The following is an 18,705-nucleotide window of genomic DNA, read 5'->3' as shown; positions in this document are numbered from 1 at the left end:
ATGATGTGGGGTTTACACTGAATACTATCTAGAAGTCCGCAGAGCTTTCGTTTTTGTTTTTTTCCCCCTGATGAAAAAAAGATGATAAATAAAGACTAAAATCATAATGACATGTATTGAAGCCTTGAAAATGAAAATATTCTGGAGAGACTAGATCCAAGCAGAACTAAATGGTCTAGAAAGTCATACGAGCACATTTGCCCTGCCCTGGGAAAGAGTACAGCTTTTTTTTGGTTTTGTTTGTTTTGAAAATATGATAAAATGTCAATGTTTGGGAGAAAGAAAAGAGCAAGACGTATAGACACATTTCACATTTGATGTCAATGAAAATAAGACTCTTAGTGAACATGTGGAGCAGCTAAAAACACAAACATTCTCATCCTACACTTTATTTTGTTAAACTTAATCAAATTTAGATTTTGTCTACTACAATCCTGTTTTGTCGACTAAAATGAGACTTAAACTAAATGTCAGAAAACTGAAATGAAGTCAAAATCTGCTCTCAAATTTAACACCGGTGGATACGCTCCTAGCTTACTGATCTTGGCACTATAGGTAATTTAGTAAAGATTATTATTGGATAAATGACCATTTGCAAAAGTATAAAAAGTACAGGAAAAAATAGAAGAAGAATAAAATAATAATTGTTAGTATAATAAAAGGGAGAGCACCATCATATTTCAGTCACCCTTACTCTCTTTAGGCACAGACCTAATGCTAAAAATAGTGCAGAAAAAAATTAACATTCATTTCTGGTCTGCGTACTAGTTTATGATACAATAATGTATGATATCAAAGTAAATATTTGGTCAATGATAAAACAGTCATCCTGTGCCAGGACACTGCCAGCCACAAAGAACTTCCCTCTTATATCGATGTAATCTTGGAGTGAGTATTGAGGAGGAAAATGAAAGTGTCTAGAATTGATGTTAACTTTTAATAAAATGTCTTTCTCCCTCTGGCTGTCTCATTTTCTTACAGGTCTCTCATATGGCAGCCACACAGTTGGCTTCACTCCTCCAGCTACACTGTCCAGAGCTGCCATTTCCCACTACAACACCCCCGCCCTGCACGTCCACGGAGGCTCCTCTCATGCCGTAGCAGTAAGTGACACCACCCACATCATCTTTTAGAAAATTATTGAGAATTCACACGTTTTTGTTTTATTTTATATATTTATTTATTTTTTTAACCAGATTTCCGGCAGGTTTCTCAATTAATCATCAAACAAAATTTCTGACCAATGAACTCAAAACTAGTTGCTCTGTAAACGAATAAACAATTGACAATAAAAATAATAGGTGTATAACCTTTCGTATTATAAAATTATTTCAGTTTTATGGGGGGTATAAAGATGTTTTCCAGTTCAAGTACATAGAAATGATCAACAAGTTTAATGATTAAAAGTTGTGTTAATTGTGACTTCATAAGAGCAGCAGTTTGCTCTGAGTCAGCATGATCTTTGAACTATATTTAATCAGTGAGCTGCGTCCATTAAATGAACCTTAAATGAGGACACCCACGTGGAGACATGTACTGCCTGTTGTTTTGTTAAATTTACTGCCCTGTCTATATTTTTTAATGTCAAGGTTAGCTCTATTGATAATACAGTACTCTTCAGCATGGTGGATCTTTAATGCAACAACGACTATGACGTTAACTGTCACTTTTCAGTGGTTATTTAAAGGTCTAACCTGTTTACACTCCCATGTCATGACTTTCAGATATTACAGTCCTTAAAATGAGTATAAGTAGGAGGAATAAAACTGTGTGTGTCCACCAGTATTCACTCAGTAGAGGAGTCTAGATTTTGACTCTCAAAGAATACTGGCTTCTGCAAACATTGTTTGTATTGTTGGCATCAATACTAGAACTTACTTAGCATAACTCGTAAATGTCCTAAGTTCCAATTAGCTGTGCTTCCATCTCTTCAGCACACTGATAACTAAAACAACACTGACTTATCTATTTATATTTATTAATAAGATATAGATATGTTTAGTAATATTTTACACCAGGGGCATGGTTTGAACCTGTTTCTATTATGCCTCCTATCCAAAAGAGCATCACAAAGTCATAAAATATATAAATATCTCACCAGTGTTTCCCCTGACATTACCTTGGCAAGGCTGGTTTTGATGAAAATACCATTAACTATAATACTGCTATAGTAGTTATACTGTGGAAGTTTTATTTAAAGCAGAATCATTTCATAATTTAAAAGTGAAAGTAAGAACAAATGTGGATTCGGTTTGGGGTAATAATGTGTGGTGCACACAGCGCTGTTCTGATAGTAGTAATGTGTGTATATAGAGCTGTTACATAAACAAACGGATGTCATAATCCTTATCAACTAAAGTGGGAAATGAGCTGGGGTGTGTAAATTGTGACAGACTGCTCACAAAGTGAATGATTACTGTTAGGTTTGTATGTCTGTTTACAAAAAAGTACTCGAATTAAGTTCAGCCACCCTGTTGATTCAATAGTGATATTTGACCTCGAGAGAACACCATGATGATACAAAATTGCCATCAACAATCCCCTCGATGATTGTAAACATTGTCTGCCGTACACACACACACGCTATGTACCAGTTGTTGTATTAAGTATGGAGTTAGCATTGTGCATGTTTGTGTGGTTTATTTTTAGGACTTAAGCTAATGATGATACATAATACTCTACCTCACACAAGAGGAGATGTGAGGGAGAGTAGTCTCGAGCAGTGGCACACAACAGGTCTGCCCTTCCTACCTTAGGCTGGACATTCCCAGTCGAAGCCCCCGTTTAATACACGCAGTCTGCCAGTCTCACCATCAAGAGACTGGGATGCAGTACGCTGAGCTTATTTGACTACAGAAAACTGCTGGCAGACAGTGGAGACATAGTTCGGTGTGGTGGACACTGAACCACATGCTGGCGCCAGATGAAATTCACAGCTGGGACCAGTTGATTCCCAGGCTGCCCTGCTCCCAGAAAGAATATCCAGGCTATTTGCAAATATGCTTCTTCCAGACTGGCCTTAATTAGTAACACAGACCACTACATCACATCTGGGCAGATCTGCTGTCCAGGCATGCTCATTACAAAGATTGGGCTATTATGGAGTAGATGCGGATCACTTAAAGAGAAAAGGCATCTTCAGTCATTCATGCACTGTTTGCCCCAGGGCATGTCAGAGTTCATGCTTGCCCATTGTATTGATGGTATTTTCTCCACTGGCTTTTTCTTCATCTGAAGAACAGCAGCAGCACATGTTGCATCCTGTTTATGCTTGACAAATTTATGCAGAACTAAGAGTTTATGGAGAAGTGATCAACTTTTCATTTTCTAGGGTACGTTATTACAAACCTACAGCTCTCACACTGGATTATGATGGCATTTGGTTTATCCTGTCCAGGTCAGGGTCTGTGTTTTCCAGTGGACCTGCAAGCTAATTCCACATGGGGTCTGTTACTCAGGTGTGAAGTAGGTTTCAATCAAGAAAATCCACGCACTTGCAGGCTTATGCTCTGCCCTTCACATTTGTCCTGTTTTATAAACTTCCAGTTTACAAAATGGGATAAAAACTGGAAAGCAGCTCAGGTAATACTCAGTTCTTGGTCTTCGCTTGAACTTTTTAAGTGCTCTTGATTGTTGGAGATAAGCTCTTCTGGCAATATGGGAGCCTCCATATTTCAAAGTGAGAAGTGAAATGCTAGGAATGATAGTTTTGGGTTACTTGCGTAACCCTGGTCCTCAGAATAACATGCCTGAGATGTCTCCCTAGACTGTCTGACTATTGCAACGGGCATTAAAGTTTGGCATAATGGGATGGTTTAGACATAAATCCTTCTGAGGAACAGGGAGGGAGGCATAAGACTGAGTGAGACTGCTCTGAGAAGGGTTGTGCCATGCTGGTACAGTGTTATAGTTATTACCTGGATTAAAAATGTATGTAGGGGGCGTCTTTTTTTTTTTTTTTATTAAATTTTCCACCTGATTGTTGGATCTCATTTATACCTCTCTCCTAGCATTCTCCCTGTTTCATAACCTAAATGAATTTACTTTCTGTTCTTCTATGTGGATGTTACAAACCACTGTCTCCATTTAGCCCATATAAGAATTTTTAGGGAAATGACTGGCTGGGAAATCAGAACCTCGAAAAGATAACCTTTTTCCGTTTATTCCATTTGTCAGGCTAGAATTGCTGTTATCAGGTCTTGATGAACAGCTCAGTAGGGGAAACATGACTGAGACATGTAATCTTGGCGTTCATGATCTTTTTCCTGCAGTCGTTTGTAACTCTGGGAGCACAGTCCCACAAAAAGAGTTGATATTTTCACAATTACCCTCCTTGGCTATGTCTGGGAACAATTAAACGCATAAACTTTTTAAAAATGTATTGATAAAACAAAATTTCTCCGAATGTCTGTTTGCCATAAACTCTATTTTCTGCATGACATTTTTAGAATTCTGTCATCTGGTTGTGATTTACAAGCAATCTGTGTTTATTTGTTTCTTTCTCCTTTTGTCAAACAGCGGCCTTCCCCAAGAAGAAGCACCAGCCCTGACAAATTCAAACGTCCAACACCCCCACCCTCCCCCAACACACACTCAGGGGCCCAACAGGCTCAGCCTCCGCTACCCCCGCCAGCTCAACCCATGGTCCAATCCATGTCCTCCCCGGCAGCCATGTCACAGCACGCATCAACAGCGCAGCAGCAGCAGCCTCCCTCCCAGCCTTAAAGCCACACACACAGTCTCTGTCTTTGCGCGTGAGCGCGCCCACTGAATGCCACGATGCTAATGCAGCAGCTTCCATCATTACCAGCTCTGGAAGTGAAGTTTCTTACTCTGTACCAACTCAACAAAAGACGCAGCTTCAAAAGTTTTGGAGGGAAAAGAAACGAGATAGCTACTCGCCTTCAGTGAGGCTATCTGCCTGCCAAATCTTCATGTGGCGTTACTTAACTTCTCTTAAAAGGAATGGATAATTGAAAAATAATCACTTCTGGGATTTGTAGGATAATTATCTGTTCCACCTTTTGTCTTGTACATGTTTTTTTTTCTTTGCTTGGGACTTTAGCTGGTTGGAATTGTTGTTGTGGCGCTTCTAAGATAGCACAAACAGCACATACAGTATGTTTCATGGTTATGTTTTACGATAGGTTGGATGTTTCGATCGATCGATGGATGGATGTATGGCTAGAGAGTTGGATGGCTAAATAGATGGATGTGGTCAATTATTTTCATGCCTATAATATGACACTTGATTGCAGTAATGTCCTCCACTCCAGATCACCCTCTGTCATTAAAGCAGTGTAAAACAGTTTACCACAACCCCAAGTTTAACGTGGCTTTGATTAGGTCAACAAAACGGTGTCATAGAAGAGTGCTAGGAGTCTCTCCATTATAATAGGGCATTGATCAAACGGTGCTTGCAGCACAGGTATTTTAGTTTTGTGTAAGCATTCAAAGATCTGCTGCTCCTATGTTAAAATGAAAAGGAAAAAAAGCATCAACGAGGATGGACACATAAACCACAGATAAATGTCGCCTTTTGAGGTGTTTGAAAATATAATCTGAGGTGTTACAACTTAGTCATGTACTCAGTCTCTTCTCTGATCTTCTCTCTCTGGTGTATTTCTGAAAGCTTCTGTCATCCTTATGGATATTCCCATCAGAAAAAAAAACAATGCTCTTTACACTAAATATACATACTGCGAAAACATTCTAAATGAATGGTACTGTTGAACTAAATTTCTATGTATGATTAAAGCTCTTGAGATGACAACTTCTGTTTTAATTGTGAATTTTATGAATATCGTTTGATACTCAGTTGTAATGTAATAACTGTGGGTGTAAAACTGATAAGCAAACCTGGAAGACAATCTTTTTTTCTTTTTCTTTTCTTTTTCACTTTCACACCTGCGATTTGATGCACTTGCTTAATTTAACAAAACATTTCAACAGGCTCAAAAATGCATCATCTTTTTGTGTATTTAACTTCACTGGAATGTTTCACTGTGGTAGTTATGAGAGTCTGACAAATCTCTGAAGTAGTTGATGGAAAATGTTTGTGCCTTAAATAAACTGCACCAACAAAGCTCACAACCTGGAACAGTAGAAACATTTTTATATATTTTTTTTATATTCACCATTTAACATTATAGGGCAGTATGCGTTTATGAGCACAGGTAGGTACACTTCAACACAGGTAAGACTGCTAAGGGTTAATGTCTTACCAAAAATGGCTCAGTGAATATGATGGATTGCTGTAAAAGTTTGCAAAGGCTGACATTTTTTCCCCCCTCTACAGACACCAGCAGGTCAGCTGCCACTTACTCAGTCTCCCACAGTGGATTTACGGTACACTTATAGTTCCTAGAGGATATAATGACTGGTGATTCCCCAACTTCCTCTAAAGTGTGTCACCATGAGGGTGACTCTTGAAATGTCCCCAGAGAAATGCGTGGATAAACATGGCTATTTATGTTTAACGGCAGAATAATAAATCCTAAAGACTGCTGTGGTCCTCTGACAACTTTGCTATTCTGCTAAAACGACACTCCCTCTGATATGATGCTCTTAAACTCTGTGCTTATCGGGATTATTTATAGTGATCTTTAGAGGACTGAACTTGTGAACATGATATCAAATTGATAAAAAATGAACTTCTAAATCTACCTGTTAAATATGTTCAAATTTTAACTGCTATTTCAGTCTGATATTAATAAAATGGTTGGTAGATCAGCAATTTGCGTGGCCAGCCATGCTGCTAACTACAAATTGAAATAAAGATCTTTTATCCTAAGATGTTAATCTGTTGCAACAACCACATCATGTGATGTCCTCTTGTATAGATCTGCTGACACTCCACTGCGCCAGTGTCTGATTTTCATTTCCTACTACACATGGTTCTAACCGGTTTCAACTGGATGGAGACTGGAGGAGTGGTTTCCATAAATCAGTCATTCCAGGATCATTTAACACGGTAAACCTTTGTAATGTGGGTGCAATAACCTGGCGTGGGAAGAGAACAGGACGAGGATGACAGCCTGCAAAACACATTAGACTTCCATTAGGTCTCCGCATGTAACTGTTCCTGTTCGCACATACACTCAGCTTAATCTCACCATAATCAAAATACACATCTCATCCTAAGAGTGACATAAGTATATCTTTATTTGAAGGCTTGCTGAGAGTTCTGGCACAACTAAAGTGGATCCTGTGTTTTTCTACTGTGGTGCGGTGTTCTCACTTACTGCTAAAGCCAGCAACCTGAACTAATCCAAGCATGAATCCGTACTGGAAGCTCAGGGTGGCAATGCTGGGTGTTAAAGTGGCCTTTAACCTCTGCAGCTTTATGGAGCTAGGATGGCCAAACCACCCAAGATTTATCCAGACTGCGGGGTGGCGCTGTGTGCTTACACCTGCCAAGCCTCTTACGGAAAGGCACAGCGGGCCACTGAATCTCAGGTGTCATAAAAGTGTTAGATAAAAAGACAAGCTATTAAACTAAAGTCAGCACACGTAAATCTCACGGGAACGTGCGAGTATACTAAATGAGCTTTGGGTGAGTAATGTGAGCATAATGTCTCAATGAGACTATTTTCAAAATACATTTCTTTATATTTGAATATGGGATATACATTACAAGACATTGTAAAGAACAAAATGATTGCTCAAGCCCACACACAGTGTTTGGGGTTAATTCACAGATCTCAGTGTTAATAATTTTTTATGTCTGGAGTGACAGCTGAAGTATAAAATGATTTTTTTTTTAAAAAGCAGCTGAAATTGTGTTTAATCCTAATTTCAAACCTTACATGGCATGTGTCTCAAATTTAGTTGGTGAAGAAATGTTATTTTACCGTGTGGAGCAACAATTAGGGATCGCAAAAGGCACAACTGTTTATTTTAGGCTTAGCATTGATTTTGCAATGCTAGTCGAGGCATTTAAGGTCTAACAGCAAGTTATAAGTCAAAACACACATGGAGCTTATCAAACATAATGATCCGCAGTGTGAAATACCTTGGATTACAGACGAGGAAAATAGGCCTGTAATTATTCAGGTCAACCTCCAAACTGAGGAATTACTAAACACCTGGGCGTAGACGCAGGTGATTTTCTCTAGTAGTTTTTACAAATGAATTTATATGCTCTGTGATCTCAGGTTGGCTGAACTGTTATCTTTGATGTTGTACATGAAGTTGCAAGATTAAACATGTTTGCAAAGCTTCAAGCATATAACAATCATGTGAAGATTTATGCAAATTTCACTCTCATTATTACTGCTGCATCAAACAAGTATTGAAAACCAAACTTACTTTACTGCTATTTGAAGTTTGCAAAACATAAAGCTTAAAATTTAAGATCGGTGGATCTTAGATGGATTTTAACCCAGTGGAATTAATAGTCCATATATGGAACCTGGGAATGTTTGAATGCATCAACATCAATTCTAGTTTCAGTCAGTAGTGCTCAAAGTGTGTCATAGCCACTCTGTAATCCACTCCCCAAACAACCTCAAATTCCTAGCTCTGTCTGTGACATGCACTACATCTAGCTGAAACTGGTTTGGAGCAACATGTCAGTGTAATGTGACTGTAAAGTACAATTAATTCTGTCTCCCTTTTTCTTTTTTCCACTTAGTTTTTCAGGCAGAAGGGGATTATGGAGCCTAAATCTTTTCAGTAAGACCCCTTTTGGCAGCAGACCTCAGCTCTGGGAAAAGCATCAAAGATCCTCAAGAATTTTGAGTTCATTCATTGTGCAAACCTGTTTTACCTCTCCTTTCTTCCTCTCCTCTCCCATTCTACTCTTCTTCCCACCATCACGCCCACTATTCATTGGTGACTTGGTTTCACAATGTTACTGACCTGAGGTTAAGAATGGGGACAAACAACATGGATGATATAACTTTATGATGCTACAAAAGAATGATTATAGCAATTAATCTCCCTGCTGTCCTTCTATGTATGTATGTAATGTATGGATTAAATTAAAAGTCAAAATTTCCTGAGACACCCTATGTTTAAAAAAATGTCTGGTTGTTGTTGTTGTTGTTTTCTTTTGTTTTGGGGATAGAACAAGATTTAGGGGATAAAGCCTATATAAGCTCTTATTTTTTATTTTTTTATAAACACACTTTTTTTTTCAAGTAAATCCCAAACTCTGATATTGTATGCCTTCGCTTTATAAATCAGTGGGGGATGCTAATATTCGTTGTTCCCTTGATTACCATAAACAAAATCACTAGCACTACAATCTCATGCATATGAGTGGTTTGTGGTTCACACATGCATGTTTTTCTCCGGCTTCATTTAAACCTAATAAAGAGATTCTCTTTAGTGTGTTGGATACCCTCGGATACCATGTTACCTGCATGGTAGCTCTCTATGATGCAGCTCGTTTTTACTCGTATTCGTTATGATTTTAAACAGACTCCAGTTATTTCCAGCGATGTGGTGACAGATTATGATTTGGCTCAAGTTTTGTACATGCATTGCTTTAACCTGCGCTCACCGGGAAGATGACTCCACTCGCGTCCTGCTGATGCAACCGGTTCGGACTGGACTGATGGAAATATTAATGATGACACCAGAGGGAAAGAAACCATACTCTCAGACCGATTTGTTAGTACAAGAACCCCAAACTTTCAGCTTGATCAGTCAGACTCAGATGAAAGCAGTATATTTCTTTCTACGTGTTTATATTGTTATTTTATAGCTACCGTTAGTTATCGTCATTATTACGCTTTCTCATTGCTTCAAAGACCAGCTTTACAAAAACAGATCCTTCATTTGTCCCCTATGACCCGGAGAGCTTCCAGGTAAACAGCTTTGTGCATGTGCATTTTGAATACTTGCTTGTTTTACACGAAGCAGGAGAAAAACATACACGTCTGAACCACAAACCACATCCGCCGCATCGCTAAGAGCCGTTCTGTCTGTCTTCTGCGCTCCAGGCGCGCAAGCGAAAGCAGCGCTTTTTCTGTTGTAGATGCGTTCAAGCTGCCGCTGGACCAGCAAGAACAGCTTTGAACCGGTTTGGTCGCCGGCTGCAAAGCAGGATGCACAATGAAACACTGTTGATGCAGTGCGTTTTCTGGTGAAGGAACCCCTATAGTCCAGCTCAAAAAACAGAAAGAGTGTGCGATGCCTTCATTTTTATTTGCTTTGTAGCGATACGAGGTGTTTTATTTTTTTTTTTTAACAAGGAAAACATCCTAACATGGAACGTTCCCGCAGAGCGCGCAGTTAGGCAGGCGCCTGCAGCTGTATTTGTATATGCTGAGGTGAGTGCCGCATGTATTGTTTTTTAACAACATTAAAAAACGCGTGTCTTTTTGCAGTGAATCAAAGATATATGGCTAAAAAACGTCGTCACTTTTTTTATTTTCACAAGTGTTGGTCAATGGCAGTGTTAGCGTATGGCTATATCCATAAACTGTAAGCAGCTTTTTTGGTTCCTATTTGCTTTACATTTATATTAAAGATGCCTTCTTTGGCTGAATTGTATTTACTGTAAACATGTAAATACATGCTTTGTAAACATACAGATCTGACATATCTGAAGCTTCGCACTAACTTTCCCCTTAGTGACGCAAAAATAAAGTGCGGTAGTTATGATCAGCGGTCTTAAAATCTTGGGTAAGAACAGAAGAGAAACCTCTTCTATAGCCATTTGAGCTGAGTTGAAGTGAAGGTTGAAGGTGAAATGCTTTTTTCTTTCTTTCTTTTTTTTTTTTTTAACTTTCTCCTCCTTCGAGGTGTGGTTAAAGAGAAAGGCTCAAAAGGGCCAGTAGACTCTGAGTAAGTTGCAGTCAGTCTGTGTTTTAGACCTGACACAGGTGGCCTCCCTGTTTGGCCAGGCCAGGTGCCGCAACAGCCTTCCCCAGATTAAGGCTTGAAGTAAGTGGTTTTTGTAGGTCAGGTCTAAAAAATATCATCCAGGGATGAGCACTCTTTTTTTTTTTTGTTTCAATTTTGCTGTAAAAATGTAATTGTATTGTTTGTTTCTATGTTCTTACCAGGAACACCACCTCCAGAAGCCATAACAGATCCCAGAGCGCAGCAATAACATCAGCATCATGGCTTCAAAAGTGCTCGATGGAGGCTGGGGATGGGCGATTGTTGCGGCTTCCTTCATGGCCCAGTTCCTTGCTTATGGATCACCCCAGTCTGTGGGTGTACTCTACCCTGAGTGGCTCCATACATACCAGCAAGGCAAGGGCTTGACTGCCTGGGTGGGCTCCCTTGTTTCTGGAGTGGGACTAATAGCCAGTGAGTAACACACATTGTAATGGCATACTATACTTCAGTATACTTTAATATACTTCATATTGGGGTAGAAGAAGTAAACTCATTAGCAGAGATTTCTCAGTCCGAGGTTGATTTTCATTATCTGATGATTTATTGGTAAGCAGTAAATTGATGTTACCATAACATTTGGATATTTTTACTTGCTGTTAACAGTATCTTAACCTCTCTGAGTTAGAGAGGTTAAGATATCATATGTGATTTGTGGTAAATGTAAAGCACTAAATCCTCACCTTTATACCTGTCTTCCTACAATTTCCTTCCCAGTTATGTACCATAAGATGTCCCTGATAACAAATGAGACATAACACCTGCTCAAAGTCTGAAGGCTGACTTATATGTAAAGGGGCAATTGAACTAAAGTAAGAATGGGGTATATTGGATGTGCCAGTTTTTAAATATAAAAACTTATTTATTTGAAGGATTAAGCCAGTTGTCACGGCTGCGGGGGGCAGACGTGTGGTGAGTGTGAGGGAGGACCCAGACGCTGGCATTGGCTTAGATGTGGCAAGCTTTATTAACATACAGTGGAGGCACAAACAGAAACACGGCGAACAAAATAAAACCTAAAGGTGACCTAAACTGGGACTGGCTAACAAAACGAACCTGAACCGACGACTCTGGAGAAAAGCAGGGAAGAAACACAGACGGACTAGCAACGGACATGAGTGAACACACACTATAAATACACAGAAGGGAACGAGGAAACTACACACAGGAGGGAGGCACAGCTGATCGTGATTGACAAGACGAGAGGGGAAACGCAAACTGAATACACTGGCATAAGACACAGACTTTCACAATAAAACAGGAAACTAAAAAAGTAACATTTTACTTTTACTTGGAGCAGATTTGATGTGATGTAATGGAATGGGATCACTTGCTTCTTAATCTGACCAAAGACAAAGGAAAACAAAGATAAGTTGAGGCGAAAATACAGATACTATATATATATATATATATAAGCTTTATTGAACCCACATATAAAAAGAGAGAAGCAAAGGTGCCTGAAAGTAAACGACCATGGCCACTGGAGTATGAATGTAAAATATGAATACAAAATATATTCATCCTCCTTAGCCTTTCAGTCATTTCTGAAAGATATCATATATAGAGTACAAAGTATGCTCCACAGCAGTTAAGCAAAAGAATTAGTGATATAGGCCTTGGTTGACATTGTTGTATAAACCAAAGCTTATCTTCCAGCCTTGCTTCTTGCTGTCTTTTTCTAAGGAATGAGGTAAAAATCATGCCTGGATCTACCCCAAAGGGTGGCCAATCTCTGGACACATGTCCCAGCCGTCAGCCTGTTTCAGCACTGCAGTTTCTGCTGTACAATGGCCAAGTCTTCCTCCTGCTTAGAGAAGCAATCAGCAAATTGTACATAAGTAAAGCAGTCTGAATGGGTATGGCAGAGTGAAAAAAAATCACTGTGTACTAAATTTCAGAATTGCTCTCAGTATAGTATATACAGTTTGTTGCTCTATTTGTAAAAGGTGATTAAAAATACATGTTAAATATTAGCCAGGTAAAATTGCAATAAGGTTGGGATTAAATAAAACTGGAACTAAACTAAGTGATGAACTTTGTGAGAGATGTGAGAATCCTTCAGGCAGGTTGCCAGTTTAAACCTAATGTGATGTGTCAGTGTCATGCTTTGTGAGTGAGATGAGATTTCTGACCATCACTTTTTTTCTGCCTCTGTGTCTCTTTCTGCCATTGCTCCTTCAGGTCCTATCTGCAGCGCCTGCGTGGACAACTTTGGCGCTCGCCCTGTGACCATCTTCAGTGGTGTAATGGTGGCTGGCGGCCTGATGCTCAGTGCCTTTGCTCCAAATGTTGAATTCCTTATGTTTTCCTATGGGATTGTGGTCGGTAAGGAAACACTTTATAATCACACTGAATGACATCCTCTTTTGTGTTTTATGCTATACTTGGCAGTGCTTCAAGAACACCTGAGATTTATTCACCTGACCGTCGTTAAGACAGTCGGCTATGGAGTTCAGTCTTGTCAGTGCGCAAAACGTTTTTTATGTTTCTTCGATCATTGATGTAGACTAAGCTTGTTTTCTTCTAACATATGAAAATCCTGTAACACATTATATAATCATTTGGAGCAAACAGGGGCACATGGCCTTGTTGAACTGTTTCGCACCATTAAATGCTGATGATCAGTTGGGTATTAATGATTATCACTGGCACTGAGAATTAGTGGACAAGACATACAGTAGTGTGACATAAGAGTTGTTTGATATTGCTTGTTGACAGAAAAACAACATTATAGGTTAGCCACATTCCTGTATGACCTTTTACTGCCTTTGTGGCCTCATCAGTATGCACTTGTGCCCAACACCACCTGTTATTGCACCTCAAGTGACAGCCCCGCTATACTTAATCCTGAGTATCCATCGCAGGATTAAATAGTTCCTTTAGCGAGTCAGCGCTAGAGGTCAGAGGCCATGCATCTTTGAAAGCAGTCATTTATTTTTAGAGTGGTCCTTAGAATGCTGACTGTAGCTGTAAAAGCAGTTTACTGCTCACTGTATCCTTTGTTTTGCTGAGGATATCTGATGCACAGTGTCCTCTGAACTTAAGGCTTCATGCTGCTTGTATAAAGCAGTGAGTTCAAGTTTACAGCAATATTGTTTAACTAAAATCTACAAAACATACTTTAAAAATTGTGATTAAAATGTAGTTGTTCTCTACTCATTAAGCAGTCGTATTCATGTGCCATTGCATCCCCATTCTTGTTTATTTTTCATGTTTTACGTGACATTTGCGTTTTCTTCTTTCTCTTACCATAGGCCTGGGTTGTGGTCTGGTCTATGCAGCCACCTTGACAATCACCTGTCAGTATTTTGACAAGAGACGCGGCCTCGCCCTTGGCATTGTCACCACAGGTACTGCTGCCTTCCTCTGACCTGAGGGCTATGGGTGCAAACCAGGTCTCCAAGCTCACTTCTTTCATGATTGCGCTGCTGGGAACCTTAGGAAGCTGAGGTAAACATCAGTAGAGTAGCAAAGTCAGAGTGGTCTGTGGGGTAGGGAAGAGGACTGATGACCAGCAACCAGATGTGGTTTGGCAGTCGAAACTGGTAAATAGTTGAACAAAATGTTGTGAAACTACTTGACATAGTTACATTTTAAAGATTATTAGTAACATCCAAGTCTTATTTTTAAAGTGAGTCTAGCAATGATTTAGAACTACAGAGCCATCTCAACACAGAGCCGTCGTTCTGGTTGTCAGTTACACTTTAAAGTTAGTGGATGATAAGGCGCAATGGCTTTAAGTTGTATCGATTGATGTGTTATTGTATTACTCATTCCATTTCTCCTTTTCTCACCCAGGCACAAGCGTTGGAGCATTCATCTACGCCACTGCTCAGAATGAGCTCATCATGTTGTATGGCTTGCATGGTTGCCTCCTTATCATTGGAGCTTTAGCACTAAACCTCATGGCTTGTGCTGGCTTCATGAGGCCCCTCAATATGCCTGGGTACTACCTCAAACAGAAGGCCGCCCTCGAGCGCAACACAGAAGAGCAGATTTTTGAAAAGCCCCAATTGGGAGACCTGAAGATGACTGCAGGTTCTACTACAGCTACTCCAGAGAAAACACTGGGTGTGAAGGAATTGCTCATTACCATTGATGCCAAGGACTTGGCCATTCAGACTATGAAGAAAAAAGGCAGCTTCTTTTCTGGGTTTGATATCATAAAGGTCATCAAAGAGAAACGGCAGGCTTACTCTAAGTACATCCACTCCATGTCTGAGATCCTGCAGGACCAAGTGATGGTGGCTTTCTGTATCGGTGTCTTCATGTTTAGTTTAGGTGCATTCCCACCTGCGCTCTTCATTGAGGATGTGGCACAGAGTCAAGGACTCATTGAAGAAGTTAGTCTAATTCCTTTGGTATCAATAGGGGCCATTGCAGCTTGCGTAGGTAAACTAGGGCTAGGTATCCTGGTGGACATCAGGTGGATCAACAGCATCTATCTCTATGCCTTCACCATGTTTGCAGGAGGTGTGGCACTGCTCATTATTCCTCTCACTAACAGTTATGTAGGACTGCAGATCCTGTCTGCCATTGTGGGTTTCGCCAATGGAAACTGGTCTCTCACCTCCTACATTACCACTAGAATTGTTGGCTTGGAAAAGCTGACACAAGCCCACGGCATCGTCATGTTCTTTGGAGGATTTGGGATCATACTTGGGCCCCCTGTTGTAGGTAAGTTGTAATTATTCTATTTTGTGCTAATATAAAAACCTGGTGTAGCTTTTAGAGACGTTTCAAAAATCAAAATCTTACAGGGAATTGCAAAAGGCCTGTTAACTTCAGGAAATGACTCACTGCTGTGTCTGCAAGGAATCCCTCTCTGCTCACAGTTTCTGTTTTTCTCATCACTTTCTAGGGTGGTTCTTTGACTGGACACAGTCATATGACCTGGCGTTCTACTTTAGTGGGAGCTTTGTGTTGCTGGGAGCATTCCTTCTCACTCTGCTCACCCTTCCCTGCTGTAACGGGAAGCACCCCGAGAATGACAAACCGGAGGTCCTTTATAGCAGCAGCTGTGACAAAGTTGCTTCAGTAGCCTGAGTCTGAACACCTTTCACAAGATTTCAGATATTATTCAGCAACTTTCTTTGAACTCCTAGAAGAATATTTTTGTTTTGACTGTACAGGGGTCACCCACTTATTTCTGGTGCCAGATATTAATACACCAAAATTATTAAATAGAGGCCATTTCTCTGTGCTTGGCCCAGTTTCTCAGGTTAAATCACACACTGCAGATCTCTTTTGAAGATTTGATTCTGATGCCTGTGTCGACTTTTATTACTGCCTCATTTTACGAGGTAAACTGAACAACATTGTTCAAATTTGAAACACTGATACTCACTTTATTGTTAGTCTGAAAAATAAAGACAAGGTGCCATTCATAACGCTGGTAAAACAAATCTTTGTAAATTTGTTCTGTGTTATTTTAGCGTGATGACAAACATATATAACTTTTTTTTTTCATGATTACTTAACTATAATACTGTTATATCTTACCAAAGCATCCGTAATAGTCAATACCTGTCAACACATAATGCCTGTTGGAACAATGATAAAGCCTTTGTTTTACATGATTTTTAAAGTGCATTCACTTAATTTATACACGTACCTCTTTTTTTCTGAATCAGACAGAAGTAGACGAAGTCATTCTGATTCAAAAATATGTAAGCACAAGAAGGAGATCCCATTGTTTTTCCAACAATAGCAGCATGTTGATTCTCTTTCTGGTGTGATTATTATGAACTCTGCTGGCATATTCGCCTGACCAGGCTGGTCCTTTTCATTTTCATGTTTTGTCTGTCTATGTTTATGTGTACATTCTGTCTGTCAGTGTTCACACAGGCATGTTTGTACATGAACACAGGTTGTGTGTTTGTATTATTTGACCTTGTTTTTTTGTAATACAGCAGGTTTGTCCTTTGTGCGTGTGCCATTTATATGCACAAATCAGCCATAGAGCTGTAAAAATGTTTTTGCTTAATTTGATGTCATCATAATTGTAATGAATACATTGCAATAGGCTTTTTTTGGTCACTTGAATGTTGGTGAATAGATCACTACAAATACCCTTGATGTTTCTTAACAGTAAGTTGGGACTAGGGTTTGCTTAATTTGCTTTTTATATTTGTAGAGGGTACTCATAGAGCATGGGTTAGGTCCTGTTTATATGGATGAGACTGTAAGATTTGGCCACTATTATTATTATTTTTTTATTCCATTATTATACTATTTATGTTGTTTGTTTATGTCTTTATTTCTGTTCATTTAAACAGAATTTTTAATTTAAAAGTGTCAATAAAAAAATTCAGATTAATGGTATTGAGTCTTTACATTTTTGTCGAAATAACTTTAATCCCTAGTACAAAGTAAACATGTCCTTGGTCATGTTTTTCTGCATTTGCCTGGAACACTTAAGGTAAAAATAAATAATAACATAATAAAACATCTTGATATATATTTTTCCACTTAAGCTCCTCTACAAATAAAATGATCTGGTGGCAATTTGGGATACAATTCCGACACCGAGCATCTAACCTATAGTAAAGTAAGCTACAGCATCCTGGTCCTGAAGGGCTCGACTTCTCCTTACCACACGTCACCATGGTTACACTTGTGTCACGTGACTAGCAACCTAAACAATATTTTCCAGGGGGGAGCTAACGTAACGGTGAGAAGAAGTACGCTAACTACTCAATTTTAACAACAGCATTCCCCATCCGTTGTACACCTCGCACACTGGGATGTGACGGCCATGGCAGTAATTAGTCTTCGTACTTTCAGAGAGCGGATCATCATGTCGAGGAGGGAAAAACCTGTCTACATTTCAAAAAAGGAGAACTGCCCCGGTTCGCTGAGCTGAAAATGGGAGCCAGTGCTTCATTATCGCTCTGTGTAAGTTTCGCCTGAGGTCTTATTTCACTTTTCGGTATTCTCGACATGTTCGTTGTTAGTCCGAGAAACACTCGAAGTTCAATATATGTACCTCCACACAAAACTTCTTATAACCTGGAAACATTTAGTTAATGTTAACCGATATATCTAAGTTAACGTTTATTCCTGGAGGTCTCGTTATATCGAGGAAAAATGGCATTTTCTCCCGAGAGAGTGTGCAGTTTTAATGCTAAACAGCTAGCGTTTTCGCAACCTAGTCAAACAACTCACAGGTAATGAAGCAGAGATGGGGAAGTTTTCAGGATGTCCGCAGGACCTGGCTACTCTTAACCCTTTAAAGCCCAGCGTGTCGGATTTGATACATATGTTTTTGTGAGTTTTTTTTTTTTAATCTTCAAAAAATGATATAAATTGCATGACACATTTTTAATGACTAAATTGCAAAAATATGGCTTATGTAGCAAATGTGATAAAATGTGATACAAATTAAAACTCATATATCTATATATATATAAATGCAGATTAAAATTTGATATATTTTTATATATTTTGTCTAAAGGGTCAACAAACACACCATTATCAAAAAATTAAAGATTCGGGTAGTTATTTCATGGTTCAGGTTTTAAAGGGTCAAAAGAGAAAAGAAAATACAGAGAGAAAACCCCCAACTGTGGTTATTGACTATAATAAAAAACTTTGACTGAGTCAGCTGCATTGTGCCTCCTCTTGTCATGCAGAGCGACGTGTCTTCAGTGAGAATTGTGAGGCCCAGCGCCAAGATCAGTCCAGAGCCCTTCATTCCCACCCTGGTTACGGAGCCTGAAGAGGCACCCAGGTGTGTGTTTGGTGTTGCTTTGGAAACACTGAGAGAGGAAGGGCAGATGGTCTGTGGAATACCCCTTGTGTTAAGAGACATGGTGGATTACTTGGATAGGAATGGTAATTGCTCTACCC

The 18,705-nt window shown here is 39.4% G+C and overlaps 3 protein-coding genes across 7 annotated transcripts in view; all 3 read left to right on the top strand.

Annotated features, from left to right (window-relative positions):
* The window catches only part of LOC102198670 (coiled-coil domain-containing protein 6), an 18,106-nt gene extending 12,016 nt beyond the window's left edge, over positions 1–6,090 (top strand). The window contains exons 8-9 of the mRNA XM_005727515.2: positions 982–1,103; positions 4,519–6,090. Of these exons, the coding sequence (XP_005727572.1) occupies positions 982–1,103; positions 4,519–4,725 (329 nt within the window). The 3' untranslated portion in view covers positions 4,726–6,090. The remainder of the gene's footprint in view (positions 1–981; positions 1,104–4,518) is intronic.
* Positions 6,091–9,487: 3,397 nt separating this feature from the next.
* Positions 9,488–17,102, top strand: LOC102215325 (monocarboxylate transporter 9). 3 transcript variants are annotated; one of them, XM_005727398.2, is made up of 6 exons: positions 9,488–9,815; positions 11,019–11,268; positions 13,036–13,179; positions 14,109–14,204; positions 14,653–15,531; positions 15,716–17,102. In XM_005727398.2, exons 2-6 carry the CDS (start codon positions 11,076–11,078, stop codon positions 15,898–15,900), a joined length of 1,497 nt encoding a protein of 498 aa, XP_005727455.1. In that variant the 5' UTR covers positions 9,488–9,815; positions 11,019–11,075; the 3' UTR covers positions 15,901–17,102. The 3 variants fall into 3 exon arrangements, with proteins under 3 accessions (XP_005727455.1, XP_005727453.1, XP_005727454.1); XM_005727396.2 differs by lacking the exon at positions 9,488–9,815 and adding an exon at positions 10,004–10,280; XM_005727397.2 differs by lacking the exon at positions 9,488–9,815 and adding an exon at positions 10,793–10,896.
* Positions 17,103–17,471: 369 nt separating this feature from the next.
* LOC102198401 (protein FAM13A) overlaps positions 17,472–18,705 on the top strand; it is a 19,992-nt gene continuing 18,758 nt past the window's right edge. Inside the window, exons 1-3 of one of the 3 annotated variants that reach the window (XM_013909417.1) lie at positions 17,472–17,537; positions 17,641–17,751; positions 18,489–18,690. In XM_013909417.1, the coding sequence (XP_013764871.1) occupies positions 17,722–17,751; positions 18,489–18,690 (232 nt within the window). In that variant the 5' untranslated portion in view covers positions 17,472–17,537; positions 17,641–17,721. Of the gene's footprint in view, positions 17,752–18,488; positions 18,691–18,705 lie in introns of all 3 variants that reach the window. The other 2 variants (XM_013909418.1, XM_013909419.1) reach the window with 2 other exon arrangements.

Source organism: Pundamilia nyererei, unplaced genomic scaffold, assembly GCF_000239375.1.
Source record: "Pundamilia nyererei isolate P.nyererei 1_Seehausen unplaced genomic scaffold, PunNye1.0 scaffold00024, whole genome shotgun sequence".
NCBI classification, from domain to species: domain Eukaryota; kingdom Metazoa; phylum Chordata; class Actinopteri; order Cichliformes; family Cichlidae; genus Pundamilia; species Pundamilia nyererei.
This window is presented reverse-complemented; position numbering and strand designations above follow the sequence as displayed.

Excerpts from the sequence above, each read along its gene's own strand:
- LOC102215325 (XM_005727398.2), top strand. The coding sequence starts at position 11,076 with ATGGCTTCAAAAGTGCTCGATGGAGGCTGGGGATGGGCGATTGTTGCG. Across the intron at positions 11,269-13,035 it reads TGGAGTGGGACTAATAGCCA|GTCCTATCTGCAGCGCCTGC; the intron begins GTGAGTAACACA and ends TTGCTCCTTCAG. Across the intron at positions 14,205-14,652 it reads CCTTGGCATTGTCACCACAG|GCACAAGCGTTGGAGCATTC; the intron begins GTACTGCTGCCT and ends TTTCTCACCCAG.